The sequence below is a fragment of the Ictidomys tridecemlineatus genome, chromosome 8, assembly GCF_052094955.1.
Source record: "Ictidomys tridecemlineatus isolate mIctTri1 chromosome 8, mIctTri1.hap1, whole genome shotgun sequence".
Classification (NCBI taxonomy): Eukaryota; Metazoa; Chordata; class Mammalia; order Rodentia; family Sciuridae; genus Ictidomys; species Ictidomys tridecemlineatus.
In genome coordinates this window covers 37880166-37904669 of record NC_135484.1, presented here as the reverse complement: position 1 = coordinate 37904669, position 24504 = coordinate 37880166, and the positions used below count along the sequence as shown (strand labels likewise).

At 35.8% G+C, this 24504-nt stretch overlaps 1 protein-coding gene across 6 annotated transcripts in view; it reads left to right on the top strand.

Moving 5' to 3' along the window:
- The window catches only part of Rnf217 (ring finger protein 217), a 129126-nt gene that overhangs the window by 58708 nt on the left and 45914 nt on the right, over positions 1-24504 (top strand). For all 6 annotated transcript variants that reach the window (XR_013424904.1, XM_078019250.1, XM_078019251.1 and 3 more), the window contains one exon: positions 24135-24368. Coding sequence is in view for 5 of the 6 variants with exons in the window: in XM_078019250.1 (XP_077875376.1) it covers positions 24135-24368 (234 nt within the window). In the remaining variant the exon portion in view is untranslated. The remainder of the gene's footprint in view (positions 1-24134; positions 24369-24504) is intronic.

The following is a 24504-nucleotide window of genomic DNA, read 5'->3' as shown; positions in this document are numbered from 1 at the left end:
ACAGAACAGCCCCACAGACCTGGGCAAAGGACTATAAGTGGTGTGAAGGCATCCCACCTGCCTTGGAGGACAAGTGCTGTTCTCTCTTCATGTTGTTCTTCTCATGCAGTGCTACTGGTGAGAGTTTGAGACAGAACTATTTATCCTGATGATAAACAGCTCCCAGTACAATTTAGAGACACCCTCTGGCTTGGGGTCAGATGTCTGCCAAGATCTGGATTATTCTATTCCAATTTATTTCAACAAATAAATTCTAAGTGCTGACTGTATACAGGACAGAATCCTAGTGCTCTCTAGGATACCAAGAAAAATAAAATGTGGTATGTGCCTATGAGAAGCATATAGCCCAGGGAAAGAATGCTGAGACCACTAAATCAATATCTGTTATTAAAAGGTAGAGAATGGAAGTGATTTAAGAGGCAGATAAACAATATGCTGTAAGCACTTGGTATTCAGAGGACTCTTGTCTTTAGTACTATCATGCAGGTCTTTCTCAAAATGGAGGGTTATTTCTCAGTCATCCAGATGGTTTACAGAACCGTGATTCATGGATGTGAGATTTGGCTGTATATTTTTTAAATTGCCCTGCTTTCTGATGTTAATTATTGCAGCTCAGCTGCCAAATAAACATCTGTTCAGGGTCAGATTCTGGATAAAGACTTGCTGTTTTGGCTTGTCTTGCAGGAAACTCTTCTGACTTTACATAGAATATTATATAATCTCCATGAATACTTCATAGTGTATTTGAAGCATCAGACTGACAGGTCAACACATGCTAAAAAATTCACAGAGCAGGGGAAAATACCAAATATACTGATCTATATTGAAGCCTATAATTAGAGAAGTAAACATAAAATAAAATAGTAATATTGCCATTTTTTGCTTGCCAAATTAAAGGCAAATTTTTTGAAGGTTTTCTTATGTTATTTTTGCTTAGACAGTTGCCTTTTAATGGTAGTTCTTTGCAGAGCAAGATGTGGTAAAATGATTATTGTTATGGAGTGTAAGTAAATATGACATTTAGAAAGCATTTTGGCAATACGTGTTAAGAGTCTTGTAATGATCACATACTTTGGCCTAATAATTCCAATTCTGGGAATATATTCTAGGGAAATAATATGAAGTACAGAAAAACTTTTATAACCAAGTTATTTATTGCACATTATGTAAAATAGTGCTAAATTAGAAGCAGTGTTCATGAAGTTAACTGTGGGTCGTCTACTTTTTGAATATTACACAACATTCAGAAACAGTGACCACACATGGCAATAACATGGAAAAGGCTCACATTGTGTTCCATAGAAAGGCAAGGTAATGAATAAAATTTAGAGTACATGCATGATATATTTTGTAAGGAAATACATGAAAATATTCATCTTAATAGTATTTGGATGATAATACAAAGTATGATTTTTCCCCCTTTTCTATTTTCCAAATTTCTTTTATAAAACCATATATCAGCTGTGCAAATAAAAGTTCCCAAATTTTCTCTGTATAACTAGGAAGATAAAACATTGTGCTGTTGAGTAAATAAGTCTACCTGCCCCCAGGATTGTCATTAAACACTTCCCAATTCTCCAGGCCTCCAATATGCTGGGAATAGTTTTTATTTCTAGAGAATGAGACACAAACCAGAACTTTTTGATTTTGACAGGGGCCAGGGAGGGTGTGTTTCTGTTCTCATAAAATGATGAGATTACTCAATAGTTAGATAAAATTTACATAGTTCCATTATGTATGATAGGAATCCAGTCAGGCAGTAAAGGTGAAATTAGTGCAATGATTAAAAAAAATATCATAACAATCATTTTATTTTCATCTAAGCAGCCTAAAAACACTTCAGGGGAGTTGGACTGGGAAAGACGGCAGACCAATAAAGAGTACTCTTTTCTGTATCTCATCTTTTCCTTTCAGTTAGCATAGTGTATGTGATGGCTGAAGCCGTATTTAGCCAAGAGTGTAGCCATTCCTCTGGGGGCCAAACTTCCAGCATGAGTGAGGTCTTTGTCCTGGTAGCTATGACTGATTATTTTGTCTTCTTCACAGTTACTGATCAAGACCACTTTGACTGTCATCTCTCCCTCCAGAACCCCTTAAAATAGTCTAGAACCCAACACTGACCATTTAATTTACAAGGCCACTGTGTATACAAGGCAAATTCACAAAATCATGTTTTCTCCACTTTAATTGATTTTGTACTTGGACTAGTGGCCTGGTCTCTATTATTCCCATATCTGCCCTCTGTTTGACCTTCACCTTCTCTGGCTAAAGACATATTACCCAATCATTATGTAGAAAACCTCACACAGGCTATATTAACCTCTTTTTTGAATTTCCACAAATATTAAGAACCTACTCTACACCATGGGATGAGCAAGGGATTAAAGATGTCATAGTAAGTGGTTCCATGCTCAAAGAGCTCACTGGATAATGGGAAAATCAAACAATTATTGAGAACAGAATAGATACAATGATAGGACTAAGCATGCATTGCTACAAGAGCACTTATTATTAAGGATCACCTGTTGCAATTTTGAGAGTTTAGGAAAGACCCCCAAAAGGATTTAACATCTAAGCTAGGACCCAAAGGATTTAGGCAAGAAGAATGTGTGTGAAAGAAGTATGTCCTGGGGCTGGGGTTGTGGCTCAGCAGTGGAGTGCTCATCTAGCATGTGCAGAGCCCTGCATTCAATCCTCAGCACCACATAAAAATAAATAAATAAAATAAAAGATATTGTGTCCAACTACAACTAAATAAATAAATAAATATATATAGGTTCAGATATTTAGTTCATGCTTGGCCAATTCCATAGCTTTTGGGCATGAGGTGAGACAGAACATCACGGCAGAGGAATGTACAGCTCAGGACAGGACAGAAGGTGCACAGAGAGAGTGAGTTCCACTTATGAGGAACAAAATATAAACCCTATAGGCATACACTGAGTGACCTCTTTCCTCTGCCCACACCCTGCCTGCCTCCAGTTACCACACAGTTAACCCATTTTAGTGGATCAAGCCACTGATTAGGTTATAGCTCTCATAATCGAATCATTTCACTTCTGATCATTCTTGCACTGTCTCACACTTGAGCTTTTACGAAACATGCATATCCAAACTATAACATTCCACCTCTGTCCCCCCAAACTCATATTCACCTCACAGTGAAAAACATATTTATTTCATTCCCAAGAGACCATAATCTTAACAGTTCTATTGTTTGCCTAAAGTCCAAATACAAAAGTCTCATCTGAGTCGGAAGGCAAACTCTTAGATTTGAGTCCCTGTGAAGATCAAAGCAAGTTACATATATCCAATATATAATAGCACAAGGTAAACATTTTCATTCTACAAAGGAGAAATAGGGGCATAGAAAGAAGGGATAATACCAAAGCAAGACCAAAATCCAGCTGGGCAAAGAAATCCCGTGGCTCCATATCCAGCCTGGGCTACATGGCATCGGGATGTTCTCTCGGAAAGTTTTGTTTGCTGGTTTCAGGCCACATGGCCTCTCTCTTTGCTTGTTTCTGCTTGATTTCTGTAGCTTTCCTTGGCAGATGTTCCACATGACTGGCATCTCTTAATCTTGGGAGTCTTCACTTCATCTTTGGCTTCATCTTCATCACATATTCATGAATAACCATCTTAGAAACTGCCTTCAGGGTTGCCAACACTGCTACTCTATTTCTTACCTTCCAGGCTTTCCTTTGAAATCTCAGTGGAAGCCCCCATGACCTCTCAACTTCAGTATCCTACATTCCTGCAAATCCAATGTCATGTTGTTGATTCCAAGGTCTGCTGCAATTTTCAGCCTTAGCCAAGCCTCCTGGGACCATGGCTGCAGCAGCCCTGGAGTGCTTGAGTGGCTGAGCCTAACTTCCTAGGCCCCCTTTGCAAGCAGAGTGCCCTCATGGTCTCTTCTCAAAGGATGGTTTGTTTTTTCAGCCTTGAGCCTGAGATGGGTTTGGTCTTGCCAATTCCTGAATTATCCTCAAGCAAGCTTTCTTATTGTTTTTAGGTAAAGAACTTCCTTTTAGTGGCTGTAATCTCTTTAACAGCCACACCCTCCTTAACCCCAGTTTTACACTTACTTTTCAGGACAAACTGTTAAGTTTTTTAAATCCCTCAGCTCTGTTTTCTGCTCCTGCTTCTCACAGTAAACCTCGCTGAAAGCTTCCAGCAATATCCATGTCGTTTCCTCAATGATGTGCTGCCTTGAACTTTCCTCCACTGAATTAAATAGTCCATTGCCTTCAAATTCAGCCTTACAGAAAGTCTCAGGACATGCACAAAATATAGACCATTTCATTGCCAGAATCTTATAAGAACATCCTCTAGTCCAGTTTTCAACAGAGTCCTCCTCCTCTGGAACCTCACAAGCCCAGTGTTTATTGCCTGAAATCCTATCAGCATTCTGTTCTTCCAAGCTCTCACCAGAATTGTCCATTAAGCTCTGCTTACAACATTCTAAGACTTCTCCAGCCTGCATCTCTAAACCTTTCCAAATTCCTCTCTCAAACCAGTTTGAAAAGTTTCTGAACCACATGGTCAATTAGTCACAACAATGCACCCTCTTTCCAGTACTAATTTCTGTTTTAGTAAGCTTTGCATCACTGTGATCAAAATACCTAACAAGAACAACTTAGAGAAGGAGAAGTTTATTTTGGCTCACAGTTTCAGAGGATCAGTGCATGGTTGGCTGACTCCATAGCTCCGGACCTAGAGTGAAGCAGAACATTATGGCAGATGGGTGTGTCAGAGAAACGCAATTTAGAGCACTGATAAAGCAGAGGGAGAAAGCTCTGCTCACCAGTGACAACATATAAACACCCAAACATGTATCTCCAGGGACCTATTTCCTCCAGCCACACCCTACCTGCCTATAGTTACCACCCAGTTATTCCTTTTGTGGATAAATCCATTGATTAGGTTACACCTCTCTTTTTGTTCTGGTGGTGGTGGTGGGGGTTGATATTAGGATTTGAACTCAGGGGCACTTGACCCACTAAAACATATCCCCACCCATTTTTGTATTTTATTTAGAGACAGAATCTCACTAGTTGCTTAGTGCCTGGACATGGCTGAGGCTGGCTTGGAACTCACAATCCTCCTGCCTTAACCTTCCAAGTCTCTGGGATTACAGGCATGCAACACTCAGCCAGGTGAGGTTACACTTCTCAATCAAATCATTTTACCTCTGAACATTTTTGCATTGTCTGACACATGAGCTATTAGAAGATATCACATATCCAAACTATAATACACTGCTTATGCTTATCAAAGTATCATACACAAAAATCTGCCTTTAAAGCATATAAGAATTCTTTGTGGCTGCTAGCAATATGTCATTGTTAGTCCAGGTGGCTAATTTTACAGAGTCTGGATAGGAATCTGCAGTGGCATAATAGCAATGTGTTCAGGTTCTAGCAGTGACTAGTATGAATTAAGCTTCAGTATGTTCTTTCTAGTAACTGGGGAAGTTACTTGTTATATCCAGGTAGGTCTTGGTCAGGATTAAATGAGATAATTGATGGAAAGTGCTTAGAATAGTGCTTGGTACATATTAAACATTCAGTAAATGTTAGCTGCAGTTACTGTCTTTCAATTCATTGTGACAGTGGCAGAAGTTCTTGACAGATGTGTGATTGAACTCTTTAGAGCACTGGAAGCCCAAGGAGATCATCAGATCTGTGGTAGAAAAATGAAAAGTTAAAACTGAAATAGTGAGAAACCTTTCTCTGAGAAAAAGATATCTGTTATTAATTTTTTTCAGTATATGAGGTTTCAGGTTTAGACCCTTCATTCTCCAGAAATCACCCTACTTTCCTGGGTGACCTGTGGCCTCATGGAAGCCAACATGGATGTATGAATGATGTTTCTGCCTGAATATTTCTCCTTTGCTGAGTGAAAAAAAATGAAAGCAAATGAAATACAACAATGATAAAATCATAGTATGATACTATTATATTTATCATGTAAAGAGTAATAGTGTCTGTGACTTAGTGAATATTTATTAAATGGATTTGTTGAATGAACATGCCATCAGCTATCCTATTCTTGGATATCCAAGACTAAGTTCATCTGTTTATCTTAATCTTCCTTTTTTTGGTTCAGTATCCTTTTAGATATATGATGAAACCTAAGGTTATCTGCCCCCAACAATACAGAGGTGAACAGCACACAGAGATGATTTGAGGACTATAGTTTATGATATCCTGATATACATACCTGCGTTTCTGCGCGTGCGCATACACACACACACACCCACTCACACACACACACACCTCTTGTTAGTTTTTTATAACGGACCAAAACATCAACATAAACAACTGAAAGGAGAAAAAGTTTATTTTGGCTCATGGTTTTAGACCTTGGTGTACTCGTTGCTTTGGGCCTAAGGTAAGGCACAACATCAAGGTAGAAGGCTGTGGTAAAGGAAAGCTGCTCTAGCTCATGGTGGCCAGCAAGCTGAGAGGGTGGGAGAAAGGGGCTGAAGACAAGATCAACCCTTCCAGAGCACTCCCCCAGTGTCCTACTTCCTCTCTAGGTCTCACCTCCCCAAAACCCATGTAAATTATTAAACCATTAAATGGATTAATACACTGATGTTGTTTGAGCCCTCATGAGGCAATCTTCTCCCAAACCCTCACCTCTGGACTTTGGAGACCAAGACTTTAAGTACATGCGTCTTTAGGGGACATTTCAGGTCCAAACTATAACACAGATGTGCACACATGTGCACACACATACAGCATGCTATGCAGTTCCAAAAGGATTTACTTTGTAAGATATGTGTTAAGGAAAACACAACTCAGTATGATAAATGTGGTAAGAGCATAAAATAAAACTGGAAATAACTAATACAAAATTGCAGTATATAAAACACTTAGATTATGTCCTTGTTCTGTCTTTACACTTGTACCTATGCTCACTTACCAGAAAAGGTATGAATTTTTTTAAAAAACAACTTAATATTTAGTTTTATTCTCTTGAAATATCAGGTTTCACTGTTCTTTTCCTGTTCATGTAAGTCTAATTATGTTTCTGTTTTATGATGTCCTATATATTTATCTTAGCTAGTTTTGTTAAGTGAATTGTTATTTCAGTGAAGAACCCCACATTTCATCTATCTCAGTTCTAATTCATGAGCAAATATTTACCTTGTTGACCCATAGCAAAGTCAAGAGGTTTTAATTATATTAGGATCATCCAAAGAAATTACAAAGTTCAGTTACAACAGGGATTTCTAAAATGTATTTACAGTGAATCAGGACATTTTATCCTGAATTTTCTAGTCTGTTTTCCATCTAATCACAGCTTTTCATTTATAGTGTATTCATTCACTACCTATATCTTATTGACACCTTCCTATTACATTCATATTTTGAAGACATTGCTGTACTTCTAAGTTTTCTCCTTACTTTGAAGGCATTAAATTCTCGCATCAAAAGAGAAGACAGTTTAAAAAAACAAAAAACAAAACTTTTCTTTTCATGTTTAAGTACACTTTTATTTTGTTCCTGACAGATATTAAGGAAATTTGGTCCTGACCCTCCACTAAACAGTATTTTGTATCTGGAAATAATGAGTAGAAGCCAGGAAGAAGGAAAGTCTGTCATTCTTTATTAAATCTAAAAACTCCAGGTAATGAACAGACTATTCCTAGAACTGGGTGGACGGTGCACAAAGATACTTTGTTTTGGCATGAAAGGCTCTGTTGAAACTGCTGTTTTTAAGTTTAAAAACTATGTTAACTTGGTTTAACGTCTAGGAAAGCATTGATACTTGCCAATTTTTAAAGACCAAAATCTTTAGAGGGAAAAAAAATTGAATAGTTCAGAGTTAAAATATAAAACATGTCTTTTTAAACGTGTCAAACTTGGATTACCTCCAACTTTACAAGTATTATCATAAGGAAAAATTTTGTTGCTCTATTTGTTAAACAAATTGGAAGGACAGTTTTCGGATTTTTTTTAATTAAAAAATTATGTTGAAATCAGTTACATAAAAGGCACATTGCTTGCTGTGAATTAGCTGAGATGATGGCATCATTGGGTGGTATTCCCATGGGGGTAAGTCTACTTATGACAGCTGCTTTCTCAGCTGCACCCTAACAAAGGTGGGGACATGGCCCAAAATCCATTGGTACAGAGTCATAGGATATAAACTGAGACCACTGCATATATTTAGAAACAAACTTAAATAATGGTCATAACTTAATTTTAATAAGTGTAATCTGATGATTACTAGTATCTTGTCTTATTTTCAAGATAAATTCAAAGATTTAGTTGCTGGTTTTGTCATCAGTTCTGGATCTATCATAGACTGAGGCCCAGTCTATGATGCCCTTAACACTTAGGCAAAAAGTAAATTGTGCAATCAAAATTTTAACAAAAATGTCAGAACATTAAATAAAAAAAAAATTTCACATTCTAGAATCAATTTTGAGAGGTTCTTTCTCTCTCAGCTCATGTTTTCTCATATTCTTTTACACTCTTGAAAATATAACTTTATTATGTTTTCTCATGTAACATTTTTATATTATTTTTTCAAATTTTTTCCACTTAAGACATAAAATTGCCAGATGTTCTCATCAAAATCCTTTTCATTCTTCATGATTTAACTAAAAGCCCTCTTCTTACATGAGCAGTTGTAACGAGTTCTCCTGTGTGTATGCCCAGACTATGTTATTAATGCCCATATCTGTCTCTCCTGATTAATGGGAAATAACTACAGGGTAGCAGATTAATCATCCTAATATTCCCCATTGTAACTAGTTGGGTGCTTCGCCTTTGGGTATTGAATTGAAACAGATCATTTACAGCAAAGTGACTTAGTAAGAAGTTGAAGTAAGAAGTGAGCAAAGTCATAGGAGTAAAATGTCAGTGAAAAGAGGGTAGAAGTGGCAGCATTAGTTTCTGATGAAGTAGAAAAATAATTTAAGTGTAAAAACAGCAAATAGGGAGTAGACAATGAAATATGAGTGATAAGCTTGCATGCACTAAACACTGTTGTAATCAAATATATAAACCAAAAATGACTAGAAGTGCAAAGATAATTTGAAAAAGTTACAGTAGTAAATTTTAATACTTTTCATTCAGAATCAGATTAAGTCTACAATTTATAAGTGCATAGCAGAATAGACTGAAATAAAAAGTGTGACTTTAAAAACCATCTATATAGCATCTTACACCTCTTTGTTAGAGCTAAAATTTGTAACGTCCGGTAAAAAAATTGTTAAAAGGTCATACAATTGGCCAAAAGTAAAGCCTTTTATTTTTTGGAAATTAAAATTTTATATTATGGTTACCCAATTCATAATCAAATGAAGTTGAAAAAAAGATAATGGAAAAAAAGTTAAAAATAAAAAACTTTACCTGCATAGAAATTAACAAACACCTAAGGAGAAAATGAACACATATTATGAACTTCCCAGAACATAATGAAGAAATGATATTTTATACCCCAGTTTTTTTTGAATACAGCATAAACCATTCATTGCTAACAAGTAAAAGCAGAAATGAAAGAGACTAAAAAACTATCTAATAAAATGAGAAAAGAATAGAAAAATGAATCAACTGAAAATAGGAAGAGAAAAATATTTAAGGGTAAAAAAAAAAAGGAAAACAGAAAGAAAAAAGCAATAATACCATGGATAAGCTAGTTCAAAAGCTGGTTACGTGAAGAAATAATCACCCTTAAGAATGAGATTCAATGATTAAAGAAAATAAAAACAGACAAGATGAGTTGAAAAAAGAGAAAACACCAGAGAGAAAAATGGAGGACATCATATTCCATTACAATCGTGGTGAAAACTGAGAAAGTAGAAGCTTTCCTTGGAAAAAGATGGGCTCTAATATCTTTGTAGTACTTGGATCACTCAAGTTTTCCACCTCTTCTTGGACTAATTTTGGTAACTTACAATTCCAAGGACCTGTCTTTTCTTTTTCTTTCCATTTTTACCAAGGTTAAAACAGAAAACTTATTTTCCCTCCACTAGTCAGACCACACCTGCACAATGGCTTTGGTTTCTAGTTGTCACATGTATAGAAACCAACTAATCTGAGAAGAAAGACTTCAAATGATATCTAAGAAAAAGTGGGGCTTCACTTTAGTTTGAATTTGAAGTGTCTCCAAAAGACTCATGCTAAAAAGGGATCATCCCTGGCTGTGGCACTGTTGGGAAGTGGTGGACCTTTTTGTATATGGAACCCAGGGGAAGGAAGTTAGGTCATTTGTGGCATGACCTTGAAGAGATATGGAGGCCCTAACCCCTCCTTTCTTTCTCTTTGCTTCTTGGCTGCATATCAGGTATTTTGTCATAGGAAGAAAAAGCTGACTAACACAGGATGTTTACTTTGAAAAGACTGAAGTGGTATGATAGCTGTCTTCAAGTACTTGAAGCTCCATTACCAAGAAGATGGGGTTAAAAACATCTTAGAAGACCAAAGAGAGAAATTTTAAAAACACCCTGTCATGGGGTTGCGGTTGTGGCTCAGTGGTAGAGTGCTTGCCTTCCAAGTGTGAGGCACTGGATTTGATCCTCAGCACCACATAAAATAAATAAAATAAAATAAAATAAAGGTCCATCAACATCTTACAAACATTTAAAAATACAACAACAAAAAACCACCCTGTCATGAACAGGAAGAGATTTAGAGGAGCTGCTAGATTACTGGCCCAACATGTCTTGTTTTATAATCATTTCCCCTTAATCTGTTACCATTAATGTGCCCATGCTTGAGTCAGTGGTTCTAGTGTGCCTACTTACAAATCCTCGAAACTGCTCTGTATTTACAGAGTTCAATCTCATATTTCATTGTTCAGAGTTGTTAAGATAATTTTCTATGACTTTTTCAAAGGTACAGTTATGTTCCATGACTAAACCAATGACTTTCTTTTTTTACACATTGGTACATTATAATTGTGAATAATGATGGGATTTGTTGTTACGTCTTTGTACGTGCACACAATTTAACAATATAATTTGGCCCATATCATTCCCCAACACTTACTCTATCCCCCCTCCTCCCACTCCCCTGGTCCCTTTCCTCTACTGATCTCTCTTTCATTTTCATGAGATCCCTGCCTTTCTTTTCCTTTTTCCTCTGTAGCTTCCACAAATGAGAGAAAACATACAACCCTGGACCTCCTGAGTTTGGCTTATTTTGCTTAACATAATGGTCTCAAGTTCTATCCATTTCCCTGCAAATGAAATAATTTTGGGTTTTTTTATGGCGGAATAAAACTCCATTATTTATATGTACCATATTTCCTTTATCCATTTATCTGTTGATGGACACCTAGGCTGATTCTATAGTTTGGCTGTACTGAATTGTGCTGCTGTAAACATATAAATCAAGGACTTTTACTTTGGGCATTTATAGGATATTTAAACCTATCATAAGGGCCGAGAGAAAGAAACTAATGAAGAAGGAGAGAGAGAGAGAGAGAGAGATGAGTTGCAGTTTCTTGTGGGTCTATGGAGTCTTTTAAAACTTAAAAGTTGTTTCATGAACTAGTACCTAGCATTTTCATGTGTTCCTATTCACCAAGATTGAACATGTGGGCAAGATGTTTTGTTAAAGCTTCCTTTTCCCACTGAAATGATGTTAATTATTGTTCTGTGGTACTGGTTCAGCTGAAAATATTTCCTATGGTGTACCGTGCTTATTACTGTGCACTATGTAGTTTGTACTTTTGTTTATATGCCTTTAATAATATGCTTTTGGAGGGAGAACACTGAATTATGAATGAGAATACTGAATTATGAATGATTGCAGAATTTAAAATGTTCTCCTAAAATGAGTAATAAGCACAAAAGTGTTTTTAATTTCTAAAATTAATTTTGTGAAATACTTTGTGTAAAATGCCAAGAAAGACAAATCTTTATTTTTACTAAGTATTCCCTATCTACCAGGCACTGTTTTAGGCATTTTACATACATTAGCTCAAGACAGCTCTAATCCTCCCAATTTGGCTGTTTTATTTCCATCCCAGTTTACAAATGCAGATTCTAGTGAAGGAAAGATTAAGGACAGAAGAAGATTAAAAGAGGGTCAGTGCTGGTTTGACTCTGGAATCTATTCTTGTGATTAGATCTTGTGATCTACCTGCAACAGCTTTTTAAGCTAGAGCTAAAGCTTTAGAAGGCTTAAATGCAGTTTTGATTTTGTACTGGACATCTCAAAATTCTTTGATTTTTGAGCTAGAAGGGATGTGTAATAATGAACTAGTCCATCTCTAAGAAAGTTGATTTTTGTGACCCTGGTTATCCAGCACACACAGAACAAAGGCAGCACCAGGACTTTGTGGCTGATTCCCATGTCAGGGTTCCATGAAGAAATGACCTGTATCATGTCTTTATTTTCAGGTTCTGAGAAATTGGAGTATCTCATTTAGATTAGTGATGCAAAAAAGTATGTAACATTTCAACAAAATGAACTCAAATTTCTTCTTTAAGAAATTTCACCACTCTAAAATGTAACCAAATATCTAGTCTCTTTTTCAAATTCTGCCTTTCACAAAGTTCATTTTAATCATGGTTGACTATGTACTCATTCCATTTAATCTGAGCACATGCCACACATTCTTGTGTCAGTCTATTTATTTAGTAATTTGCATAAAAATACCCATCATAGTAATATTCTTCATTAATTGCTTAGAATTAGGGAGTTGCCTTCTCAAAGACCCAGTATTTACTCCTAAAAAACAGATTGCTTACCATCTGATAATATATATCATTGTGTTTTCCCCAGAGAAAATTGGATTCTAGTTATGATTCTTTCTAATAATTAAGGAAGAAATGTTTATTGCCCTTTCAATTCTGAATATTAAATTTTTACTCACCTATTAAATAAAACTTTGTAATTTACCTTAAATTATTCTTATCATGCCTCTTTATTGTGAGATTTCCAGTTGTTTTTCTTTTCTTTTCTTTTTTTTTAAAGAGAGTGAGGAGAGAGAGAGAGGAGAGAGAGAGAGAGAGAATTTTTAATATTTATTTTTCAGTCTCGGCGGACACAACATCTTTGTTGGTATGTGGTGCTGAGGATCGAACCCGGGTCGCACGCATGCCAGGCGAGCACGCTACCGCTTGAGCCACATCCCCAGCCCCTTTCCAGTTGTTTTAACTGTGCAATGGAGAGCAAGTTAGACCCATTCATTAAAAATACAAACATGATCCTTTGGATCTAGCAATTATGATCTAGAGCAATTCATCTTGTAAAGGTTAAATTTAAGTTTTTCTCTCCTGTTAAGTTTTGCTTTTCTGTAAGTTTAAGTTCTGTCTTCCTGGAACCCGAAACTTATGTTAAAAACAGTTACTTATGTCAAAATGTACCCTGACCCAACACCCCCTGGCAAAACGCATGATTATTCTGTAATGGTTATTTTGTAACAATCCCACTCTCTCGCACCCTAACTGCCATATGAACTTCCCTGTTTAAACACTGTATAAAAACTCTGCTTAAGCTGTACTCGGGGCTCCAGTTTCTCTCAGGAGAACTCTGAGCCCCAGCATACTGGTTCCCCCCCCCCAATAAACCCTTTGCTTTTGCATGAGACAAGTCTCTTGGTGGTCTCTTCCTCCGACGTTTGCCCGACCCTAACAATCTTACTGAAATACTTGTACACATGTGAATAATATATGTATAAATTTATGCATTGCAACATTGTTTGACACAGCAAAATATTGGAACAATCAAAATGTTCATCAAGATAGGAAGGAAGACAGACTGGTTACAGTAAAGTAGAATACTGTAGTAGGCAGTTATTAAAAACAAAAGACAGGAAAACTCATTGTAGGCTGGTATGAAAAATCTCTAAAATATTTTATCAGATAAAGAAAGCAAGGAAAATAATATTTTCAAACTTTATTTTTAGTTTTAGATAGACACAATATCTTTATTTTGTTTTATTTGTTTTTATGTAGTGCTGAAGATCAAACCCAGTGCCTCATATGGGCAAGGCAAATGCTCTACCACTGAGCCCCAACTCCAGCACATCATTTGGGTTTTAAAAAGGACAGAATATATATATATATATGCATGTATATGTGTGTATATATATATATATATAATATATATATATACATTTGCATTTCTCATATATGCCTTAAAAGTTTCTGGAAGAAAACCCCAATCATTTGTCATGAGTGGGGAAAAGAGAATACTTATAAGACAGACTCACTAATTGTGTATCTACTTTGTACTCTTTGGTATTTGAACTCTGAGAATTTATGATCTTATAAAAAACTGAATTAAAAATTTTAAATGTACATAAGTGTATAAATATGTGAAGCATGATAATTCAGGGTGAGGAAGGGGGAAAATAAGTTTAACAAAAAGGTATGACTGTATGTAGGAAAATACATTTGGACTGGTTGTAGAAAACATTAATACCACATTAATTCTATAGTTATGAACTATTTAAACATTGTTTTGATGAATCTTTAAGTTCTAGGAGAGCTCAATTAATTCATTCCAAATAACATGTCATTGCAGTTTTAATGTGTTTTTGCAGATAAGTCCTGAAGTTGAACACTCTTTCGTGTGTTTACTAGTTTTTTGGGTATTAAAATGCATGTTCAGTCTTGACTGTTTTCCTATCAGGTTAGTTGTCTTCCTTTTTCTTAATATTTTAAAGTTCTTTACATATTCTAGATATGAAAGACTTAGAAGGTATATCAAATACCTTCCCATGCTTTGTATGGGAAGGTATTTTTCACACTCTTGATAGTGTTTGTTGGTGAACAGAGGTTTAAACTCTATTTAGTCTTATTTATCAGTTTGTTATGGTTAGTGTTTCGGTATCATCTTTAAGAAATATTTTTCTTTCCCAAAGTTTTGAAGATAATTATCTTCATATTCTTCTTGATCATCGCAGAAGTCTTCCTTTTTTCACCTTTAATTCACTTGTACACCTGGTTTGAGGTAGGAATCATGACTGATATTTTTTATGAATATCTAAGTAACCCAGAACAATTTATTAAAAAAAAAAAAGGATCTTCCCCAATGCTCTATAATGTCAATATATCTAATGTCCAAATGTAGGTGGTTTTGTTCTGTACTCTTTTCTGATCCAATGTTGCTTTTTTTTTTTTTTTAATAATCTAACCTTGTTCCAGGGTCAAACTATTATAATTATTGTAGCTTTATAATTAGTCGTTTATCTTGTAGAACAAGTTTTACTACTTTTGTTTTTCTAAATCAAGAATGTTATCCTAGTTTATTCAGGCTCCTGCAGCAGAATACCATAAACTGAGTAGCTGCTGTAGTTTGATCTTGAATGTCTCCCAAAGGCCCCTGTGTTGAAAGCTTGGTCCCCACCTTTGGCACTATTTGGGAGTGGTAGAACCTTTAGTAGGTGAAGCCTAATGGAAGAAAGTTAGGGGCATACCCTTTAAGGGGATGTTGGCACTGTAGCCCCTTTCCTTTCCTTTTTTTTTTTTTTTCTCCTGCTGGTTTTTTTTTGTTTTGTTTTGTTTTGTTTTTGTTTTTGTTTTTTGCTGTCATGAAGTAGACAGACCCCTTTTGCCATGTGCCTCAGCCATAATGTACTGCACAGTCCCAAAGCAACAGGGCCAACCTCCTCTCCTCTGTGCACTGAAACCATAAGCCAACACACACCTTTTATTAAGTTGATTATCTCAGATATTTTGTAAAAGCAATGGAAAGTTAATGAACACAGTAGCATATAGACAACAAATTTGCTTTTGATAGTTCTGGAGGCTGAGATCAAGACACCAAGAGATTGAGTATCTGGTGAGGATCTCTTCCTCATACACAGCATCTGTATAATGTGTCTTCACATGGTAGAAGGGGTGAGGCAGATCTCCAGGGCCTCTTTTGTAAGGGCACTAATCCATTTATAGGGACTCTAACTTCCTGACATAATCATGTTCCAAACGCCCAACCTCTAAACACCATTGCATTGGTAATTAGGTTTCAATATAAGAACTTTGGGGAACACATTTAGTCCATAGCAAGAATCATGTCTATCCACGCATATTTTAGAACTGACTTGTAATTTTGAACCAAATTTTCCTCAAAAATAAAAAAGAAAAAGAGGGATGGAGGGAAGGAGGGAGGAAGAGAGAGAGGGGGGGGGAAAGGGGGGGAAAATAGTTGGGTTTACATCTTAGTATAGAATCTACTAATTAAAAAACAAAGAATATCTCTCCATTTATCTACTGCTTTAATTTCCTCAAAAACATTTCAAGTATTTATATGTGGAGTTATTGAACATCTTGTGTTAGATTTATTCATATTTGATGTGTTTAATATTGCTGTTGACACTATCTCTTAAGTATTTTATATTTCTTGTTACTGGTATATAGAAGTACATTTGATGTTTTTATCTTGATCTATTCAACAAATTGGTAAACCTACTTTTAAAAATTCCGATACTTTATCTGTAGATTATTTTGAATTTTCTGCAGATACAATCATGAAGTCTATAAACAATGAGGGATTTTTAAATCCTTGCTTCTAATTGTTTTATTTTCATGTCCTCTTGTCTGCTTGCATTGGCTATGAGCTCTCATCATTGCTGATAATAATGGCAGTTGGCATGATGACCCCATGCCCAACTTACAAAGAAAGTGTCAAATATTTCACAATTATGATGTTTATTATAGATTTTCTTGTAGAGCCATTTATCCAATGAAGGAAATTTTAATTTGTTCCTATTGTGCTAAAATTTTATCATGAGTTAATTTTAAATATATCAAAAAATTTTCCTGTCTGCTGGGATAATCATGTGGTTTTTCCTTTTATTTTATTAATATATGAGTTATACCAATAGATTTGTAATGTTAAACCAGTCTTGCATTCTTTGTATATAGCCAGCTTTATTGTGATATGTTACCTTTTTATGTATTGTTGGCTTTAGATGCTAATATTTTGTTTAGCATTTTTTTTAGGATTTTTGCTTCTGTTTTTATTAAAGAGATTGGTCAGTAATTGTCTTTCATTGTCCTGTGCAGGTTTGTTTACCTTAGATAGCAGCTAGTGCAATGGTTTCCTCCTTTGCCTCTTTTTGTCTTTTCTATAAAAGAACTCATGTAATATTGGTGTTATTTCATCCTTAAACCTTGGTAGAATTTACCAGCAATATACCTGGAGCTGAAGTTTTCTATTTATAATATGCCTTTTTCTTCTGATTGCTTGTGAATAAGTTTCTGTGTTTGGTATTTGGCACTTTCATGTGGTGCGTCTATGTGTAGCTGTCCCTGTGTTTATCATGCTTAAAATTGACAAAACTTCTGGCCTGATGTTTTTCATCATTCTTTTTTTTTTTTTTTTTTTTAAATCAAGGTATATATCACAGGGTCTTGTAGTATCTGCTGAGTAGAAAAAAAGCACATATATCAGTAGAACATCCACCTCCCAATAATCACTGATGATAAAGTTACAGGGAAAGCTGAACTTGAAAACAAATTTGGCCCTTTGGTGCTTGGCAGAACAATTAGTATGCACTAAGAGCTTGGAGCTGTGCTCTGCATGGGGTAGATGCCATGTGTGTTTCATGTTCATGTTTTTATTGTGGTATTCTCTTTTCCTCTGCCATATGTATATGTTCCATATCTAAGGACAGGAAATCTGAAATCCCTTGGTATTGAGTGAGCAAAAGGCCAAGGCACTATACCTTCTCTTAACCAACCTTATAACCCTGATAAATGTCATACATTATACATTCCACAAAGTGAGTCTTGAGGCCTCAGGTTTATACTTTTCTCTGTCCTTTTCTTTGGAGGATTTAATTAATTAATCTTCCACTTCAGAGGTCCTCTTTATCTGAGTCACTAAATTACTTTGGAGCGCTCCCAAGTTCCAAATTAGCCATCTACCTCAGGTGTTAAGTGGATAATAATGTCTCTTACTGATACCTTGGAGATTGTTTTAGAGTTAAGTAATTTATTCTTACAAGAATGGACATGATTTTTTTCAGCAACTCAGCGTATTTTGCCATAATATAAATAGTGGAATTGATTGGTGAGTGTTCAATCATCAGTTAGCCTTGACCACAACAAAAGTGCAAAAATAACTTGGTTTTCAGTATGTTAAGTATGTAAAATTCCTGTAAAAAAGTTAAATAACATGTTTGAAATGTTAATATGGTATTAAAACATTTTGGGAGATATATAGATAGCTTTTTAAAAGACATCTAACTCTTTAAGCCCACATGGAAATACTTATGAATGCAGCGTCATGATATCTGGTACCTGCTTCAAAATAGTATGATAGGACAGGATGAGTGAGGGCACACAAAAAATAAGAATGGCTATATATTGACAATTATTAATCTGGAGTATGACTACTTAAGGATTTTAATATTAAACTGCCAACTCTTACATATGTTTATAATTATTTCTAATGAAAGTTTTTTTTAAAAATATTAGATAAATATCAAGTAAATTAGTGCCATCAAGTCCCAAGTCGCTAGAAGAGACTACCAAGGCTAATTTAGTTGCTGCATTCTGAGATTCCATGAAGACAAGATTTATGGCATAATATACTTTATATCATGGACTTCTTATATTAACTATCGTATTGTAGAAACTCAGTATTTCTTAATACATCAATAATCTTTGTTTCTATTACTATAAAATTGGTTCTGAATCATTTCCAGCAAATATATCCTTGTAAACTGTATTTTATTAGAAGTTTCTCAGTAAGTACCACCTACCAGTCCACAGGCTATTCAAGTAAAAAACCTAAAATTGATTCCTCCCTTTACTTGATTTCTAAATATATATATATATATATATATATATATATATATATATATATATATATACACACACACACATATATACATACATACACACACAATATAGTATATATGTGTGTGTTCATGTATATGTATATAGATATATATACACACACTACCATATAGCATATGTATGTGTAGTATATATGGTATACCGTGTATATATATATACATGTGTATATATAGATGTATATGTATACACACACACACAGGAAATAAAATCAATGTGTAGAAGAGAGATTTGCACTTCCACACTCAGTGCACCATTGTTCACAATAGCTAAAATATGAAATTGACCTAAGTGTCCATCATTTAGGATAATAGAAAAAAAATGAGTTATTTATGCACGATAGAATAGTAGTCTTTAAAAAGAAGGAAATCCTGTCATTTGTGACAATATGGATGAACCTGGAGGCCATTATGTTGAATAACATAAGCAGAATGATGTCAGAACCATAATTATATTGGAATCTAAAAACACTGAACTCATAAAAACAGGAAGTAAAATGTTAATTACCAAGGGTTTGTTGGGGTGGGGTGGGGAAGATTGGGAGAGGTTGGTCAAAGGATTCATACTTTTACTTAGAAAAAATAAACTTGACAGATCTGTTATACAACATAGTGATTAGTTAATAACAATGTGTTATAAGCTCCCAAGGGTTTTAGTGTTCTCACTAAAAAAGAAAAAAGAAAAGAAAAATAGTGAGATAATGCATATGTTAATTAGCTTAATTTAACCATTTCACTTCACAATATATACATATTTTAAAACAACTTGTTACATACCATAAATATACAATTTTTATTTGTCAATTTTAAAACATCCCAGTTGGTTCTCTGGGCACCTCTTGCTACCAAGTTCAGTCATCCATTATCTACTACTTGGACAACTGGTGGTAAGAGAGTTAAAATCCGAGAGCCACTATTCTTCCAACCTGCACTTCTGCTCCTGCACAATGCATCCTCCTAGAAGAGCCTGATTCTTCTTCTTTTTTTTTAATGTAAATCAAGACATTACTCCTCCCCTTAAAACCTTTGATGATTTATATTGAACTTAGAATATAGTGTAAACTTAATCATTGCCAACCAGGCCTGTGTGATCAGTCTCCGGCCTGACACTCCAGTATCATCTCATGCTGTTCCCTGTCTCACTTAATATGTTTCAGTCACTCTGTTCTTTGCTTTGAGCACAGATATATCAGGCGCATTCCGCACCTTCTTCCCTGGGGCCATTGTCTTGGTTTGCTTTGCAGGCAGTGTCTTCCTCTGCATGTCAGGCCCAGACACTTTCCCAGACTCTCTCCCTATGTGTATGTAGTTTATGGTAACACTGGTTACAATCTTTTTGTTTGTTTGTTTACTTATAATGCATTTTCTCCAATGTGATGTTTCTCTCTCCTGCCATCTCACCAGAAGTTCATATCAATGCCTGATCCATAAAAATCACACTTCATTGAAATTTAAAAGATATGATCAATTGTAGGATGCAGTATCATGTTATGTACCACTAAGAAAGTAAAAACAGTGCAAATTAAACTGTGGCTAATGACTATTGATTCTGAAACAGTCTTGACTTTTCAGATGTCAAATGATTATTTTAAAGTGCATCTTGAATTAATGGAACACTTATTTGTTGACTAAATAAATGAATGCACTTTGCTTAGTCAAGATTTTTTTGTTTGGCAGTAATCTTTTAAGAAAATTATTTTCTAAAAAAAAACACATATAGAAACGAAGAGATCAGACAGATCATGAATAATACTATGCATGAAAAAGGCATTAGTATGAAGAAATATGAGAGATTGAAAATATTATGAGAGTGATTTTTCAGACTGCCAATTATTGGCTTACTGGCAAGAATTCCAACTCTGAAAATGAAATTGTCATTTGTAGGGAAATGGATGGAACTACAGACCATGTTAAAAAAACAATAAGTCAAACTCAGAAGGTCAAGGATTGTATGTTTCTTTCATATGTGGAAGCTAGAGAGAAAGAAGGAAATGGGAGTGGGGGCCAGGGATCTCATGAAAATCAAATTGAGATCAGTAGAGGAAAGGGACCACAGCTGAGAAGTCTGGAGGGTAGGGAGAAGTGCTGGCGATTGACATGGGCCAAATTATTTTCTTATATTGTGTGCATATATGAATATGTAACAAAAAAATTACATCATATGTACAACTATAATGTACCAGTAAAAAAAAAAAAGTGGAAAGGAAAAAATACTTAAAAAACCCAAAATACAATAATTTCAACCTTGAATATGTAAGGTCTTGAGTCAGCCAAGAAACTTGAATTCTCAACAAACATTTCAAGCAATTTGTATGCAGTTGTCCTGGAAGTAGATTTAGCCTTCCACTATACAAGGTAACAAGGAAGAAAAGATGGGGTCAGAGTTGATACACTGATAAAGCTGGCAGTGGGAAGACAGGAGAATATGCATCTGATTTTTGCATGTTCAATAAAATACTGTATAAGGCTATTGGGTCAATAAGGTAGGATAGGGATTTTGAAAGGAAGAGAAGGTTTGGAATAGTCAATAGGAGAGTATGTAAGTAAAGAGGAATTTTCTATGGGAAATAAAATGAGTTTACAGACAAATTTGAGAAACATCAAAATAGAAGACAAGGTGCTTGTTGGATGTTGAGTGGTAGGTAGCCCAGTGTGGTTGACGAGCACCCACTGCTGAACGAGTGACAAGGTGGCCTGGTCTCTTGAGCTGCAGAAGATGGTAGTCCCTAAACTACATTCCATTTCCCTAAGACATGACTATTCCCAGATGGCTGTGAAATTGCTGCATCAATGGTTATCATGTATTTAGATAAAATAAATAAACTTATAAGTTGAGGGAGTCAGGATTCGAACCCTGACCTGGGAATTGAGAACTCGTTCTCCAAAACCAATAAAGTATGCTGCTCCCCAATAAAAAGGAGCCCTTAAAGTGACTGAAATGAGCAGTGTGTGTGTGTTTGTGTGTGTGTGTGTGTGGTGTGTAATGAAAAGAAACTCTCATGTGCTACAAATGGAATAGTTTTCTAGTTTTATAGGACAAAATGCAGATTCCCAAGGTAGCGATTCTACTCTCATCCTCTGGTCCAAGTTCATCTGCACAGCCTCAGCTTTCCGTACTCACACACTCTTATTATTACACATCTTTAATCCCCCTGCTAAGGTGATGATCTCTAAATTCAGATGCATGCCCATGTGCTGTTTAAGTTGATGGGGTTCAGGGATGGGAACAATATGACCATCCCTGTTCTGTGTGCTCTGCTGTATTCCCCAGGCCTCCTTTGTGCTGTTTTTTCGGTCTGCTTGAATGCCTTCATCCTTGCTTGCCAAATCTTACAGATCTTAAGATCTTATCTGGAGCCTCCCTTCTACCCAGAAGCCTCCTCTGAGCCTCCCCAGGCGAGGTTCCCATGCTTCCCCATGCTGCACTCTGACACCTGCACTCATCATGCCAGGTGTTGACACTCACTCTGTCCTCACTGCCTCTTGATCAATGGGCACCTGAGAAGCTTCAGTCCCTAACCCAGTAGGAGGCTCAGGATTGGCCTTCAAAAATGTCAACAGAATGTTGAAGGGGGAAATATTTCATCATTTTTGAATGTTTAAGTTATATACTTCACCGAGCCAGACTTCTTGTTTTGTAGTTTTGTCTACATGAACTCTCTTGAGGACTGCTGTCTTAAAATAATTTAATAAATCATAAATAGAGGCCAGGTGTGGTGGTGCACACCTGTAATCCCAGCAGCTCAAGTGACTGAGGCAGGAGGATCATGAGTTCAAAGCCAGCCTCAGCAACTTAACAAGGACTTAAGCAACTTAGCGAGACCCTGTCTCTAAATAAAATCCAAAACAGGGCTGGGGATGTGGCTCAGTGGTTAATCGCCTGTGAGTTCAATACCCAGTACCAAAAAAAAAAAAAAATAGAATCAGTATACCATGAAAGCACCACAATGTAAATAGAAAAAATTGAGTCTGTAAACAAACTCATCAAAAAGAATAAAAAAACTGGGTAACTATTTTAAAAACAAAGCTCTTTGGACCACATTTTATACAGTAGTAGCATCAAATAAGTATCATTTTGTACTTTCATCAGATCCGTAATGGTTCAGGGGTTTAATCAAAGTCAGACTCTCTTCCTCAGACCCTTCCATTTTGTATCATTTTTTGCTCATATCCGTCACGGTATTAATTAAACGTGTCATTCTCATGCACCCTTCACCCTCCAACTTTGTAACTACTTTCCTCCAAGTTCGCGCAGTATAAACAGTAAAGTTCAAAGTTACTGTGAATGTAGGCTTTTCAAAGTTTCATTGCTCTTTGTGACGATTTTCTCCCATAGAGCCTGTGGCTTCCTCCCCTTCCTGCCTCGGCCTTTAGGGTTTGCGTTTCTCATTCAGGTGGATGTGTTTTTATTTCTCAGAATGTCAGTCACACAAGGGAGAATCATCATTTTCCATGTGGAGTTTTCAGTGCCTGCCTTTGCTATATTAGGAAGGACAAAGAAGATTATTATACCATAGAGGAGTTCCTATTCACTAATAAAGGAGAGATTCTAGCCCTTCTTATTTGAAAGTTGTTTATTTCCTTCAGCTTTCAAAAATCAGTTGTGTTCACATTTTTGTGCTTTAATATTTTACTGTTATTTTCTACTTTAGCCATATCTAGAATCCTGTACAAAATGCTAAATACATGAGTTCCTCTGAATAAATTCATTTTGTGAATTTCATCAGTAATAGCCGATTTTTTAATTTTATTTTGCACCTTTGTGTTTGATTTACTTTTCTTCCTTGCTCCTGAGCTTCTGGAGACATAGGAGCAAACGTAAAATTAAAATCATAAGTGGAGGCCAGGTGGAAGGATCAGAAAAAAATGTTATTTTTTTGGCAATGATTTTCAAACTACAAGATATATTGCATAATATACTTTACAAAATATCTTCTGTCCTTTTAAAGTAAAATATGCCTAAAGTTTAGTGCCGAAATATTCTACAGTAATGACATCTGAAACACCTTGTAGTTGGCACATGGTCTGAATGTGGCTCACCCTGCTGTTCCTATCATTGGCACAGGGTGTGAATGCTGGCTCATCATGGTGTTTCTAGGATGGGGTTGAAGTTTGTTTCGTTGGCAAGCCTGTGGCTTAGGTTCACCAATATGATCAGAGAAAACTAAACATCCAATAATAAATCAGTATGGAAACAGTGATTATTTTGGAACTGCCTAATACAGGTATCAAAGTGATTGCCCCTCATTTTTAAAAATAATAGACAACCCTTTACTGTAATCAAGATATAACAATATTTAATGCAAAAAAGAGAAAGAAATTTAATAACCAATACCACCTGTTCTTTCACACAGGTACAACTTGGCCAAGTAGAAATCAAATGCCCTATCACAGAGTGCTTTGAATTCCTGGAAGAAACAACTGTTGTCTACAACTTAACACACGAAGACTCCATCAAGTATAAGTACTTCTTGGAACTTGGCCGCATTGATTCCAGCACCAAGCCGTGTCCTCAGTGCAAGCACTTTACAACCTTTAAGAAAAAAGGACATATTCCCACCCCTTCAAGATCAGAAAGCAAATATAAAGTAAGCATGTTCACCAGAGTTGTGGGTTAGAATGTCACATGATGGGAGCAGCCCTATTGGGCCAACTTGTGGTGGGCATTAAGTGGGCTTCCTTCCCTTCCCGGAGCTGAAGGTGAGCATACATTGCCTGTGATTC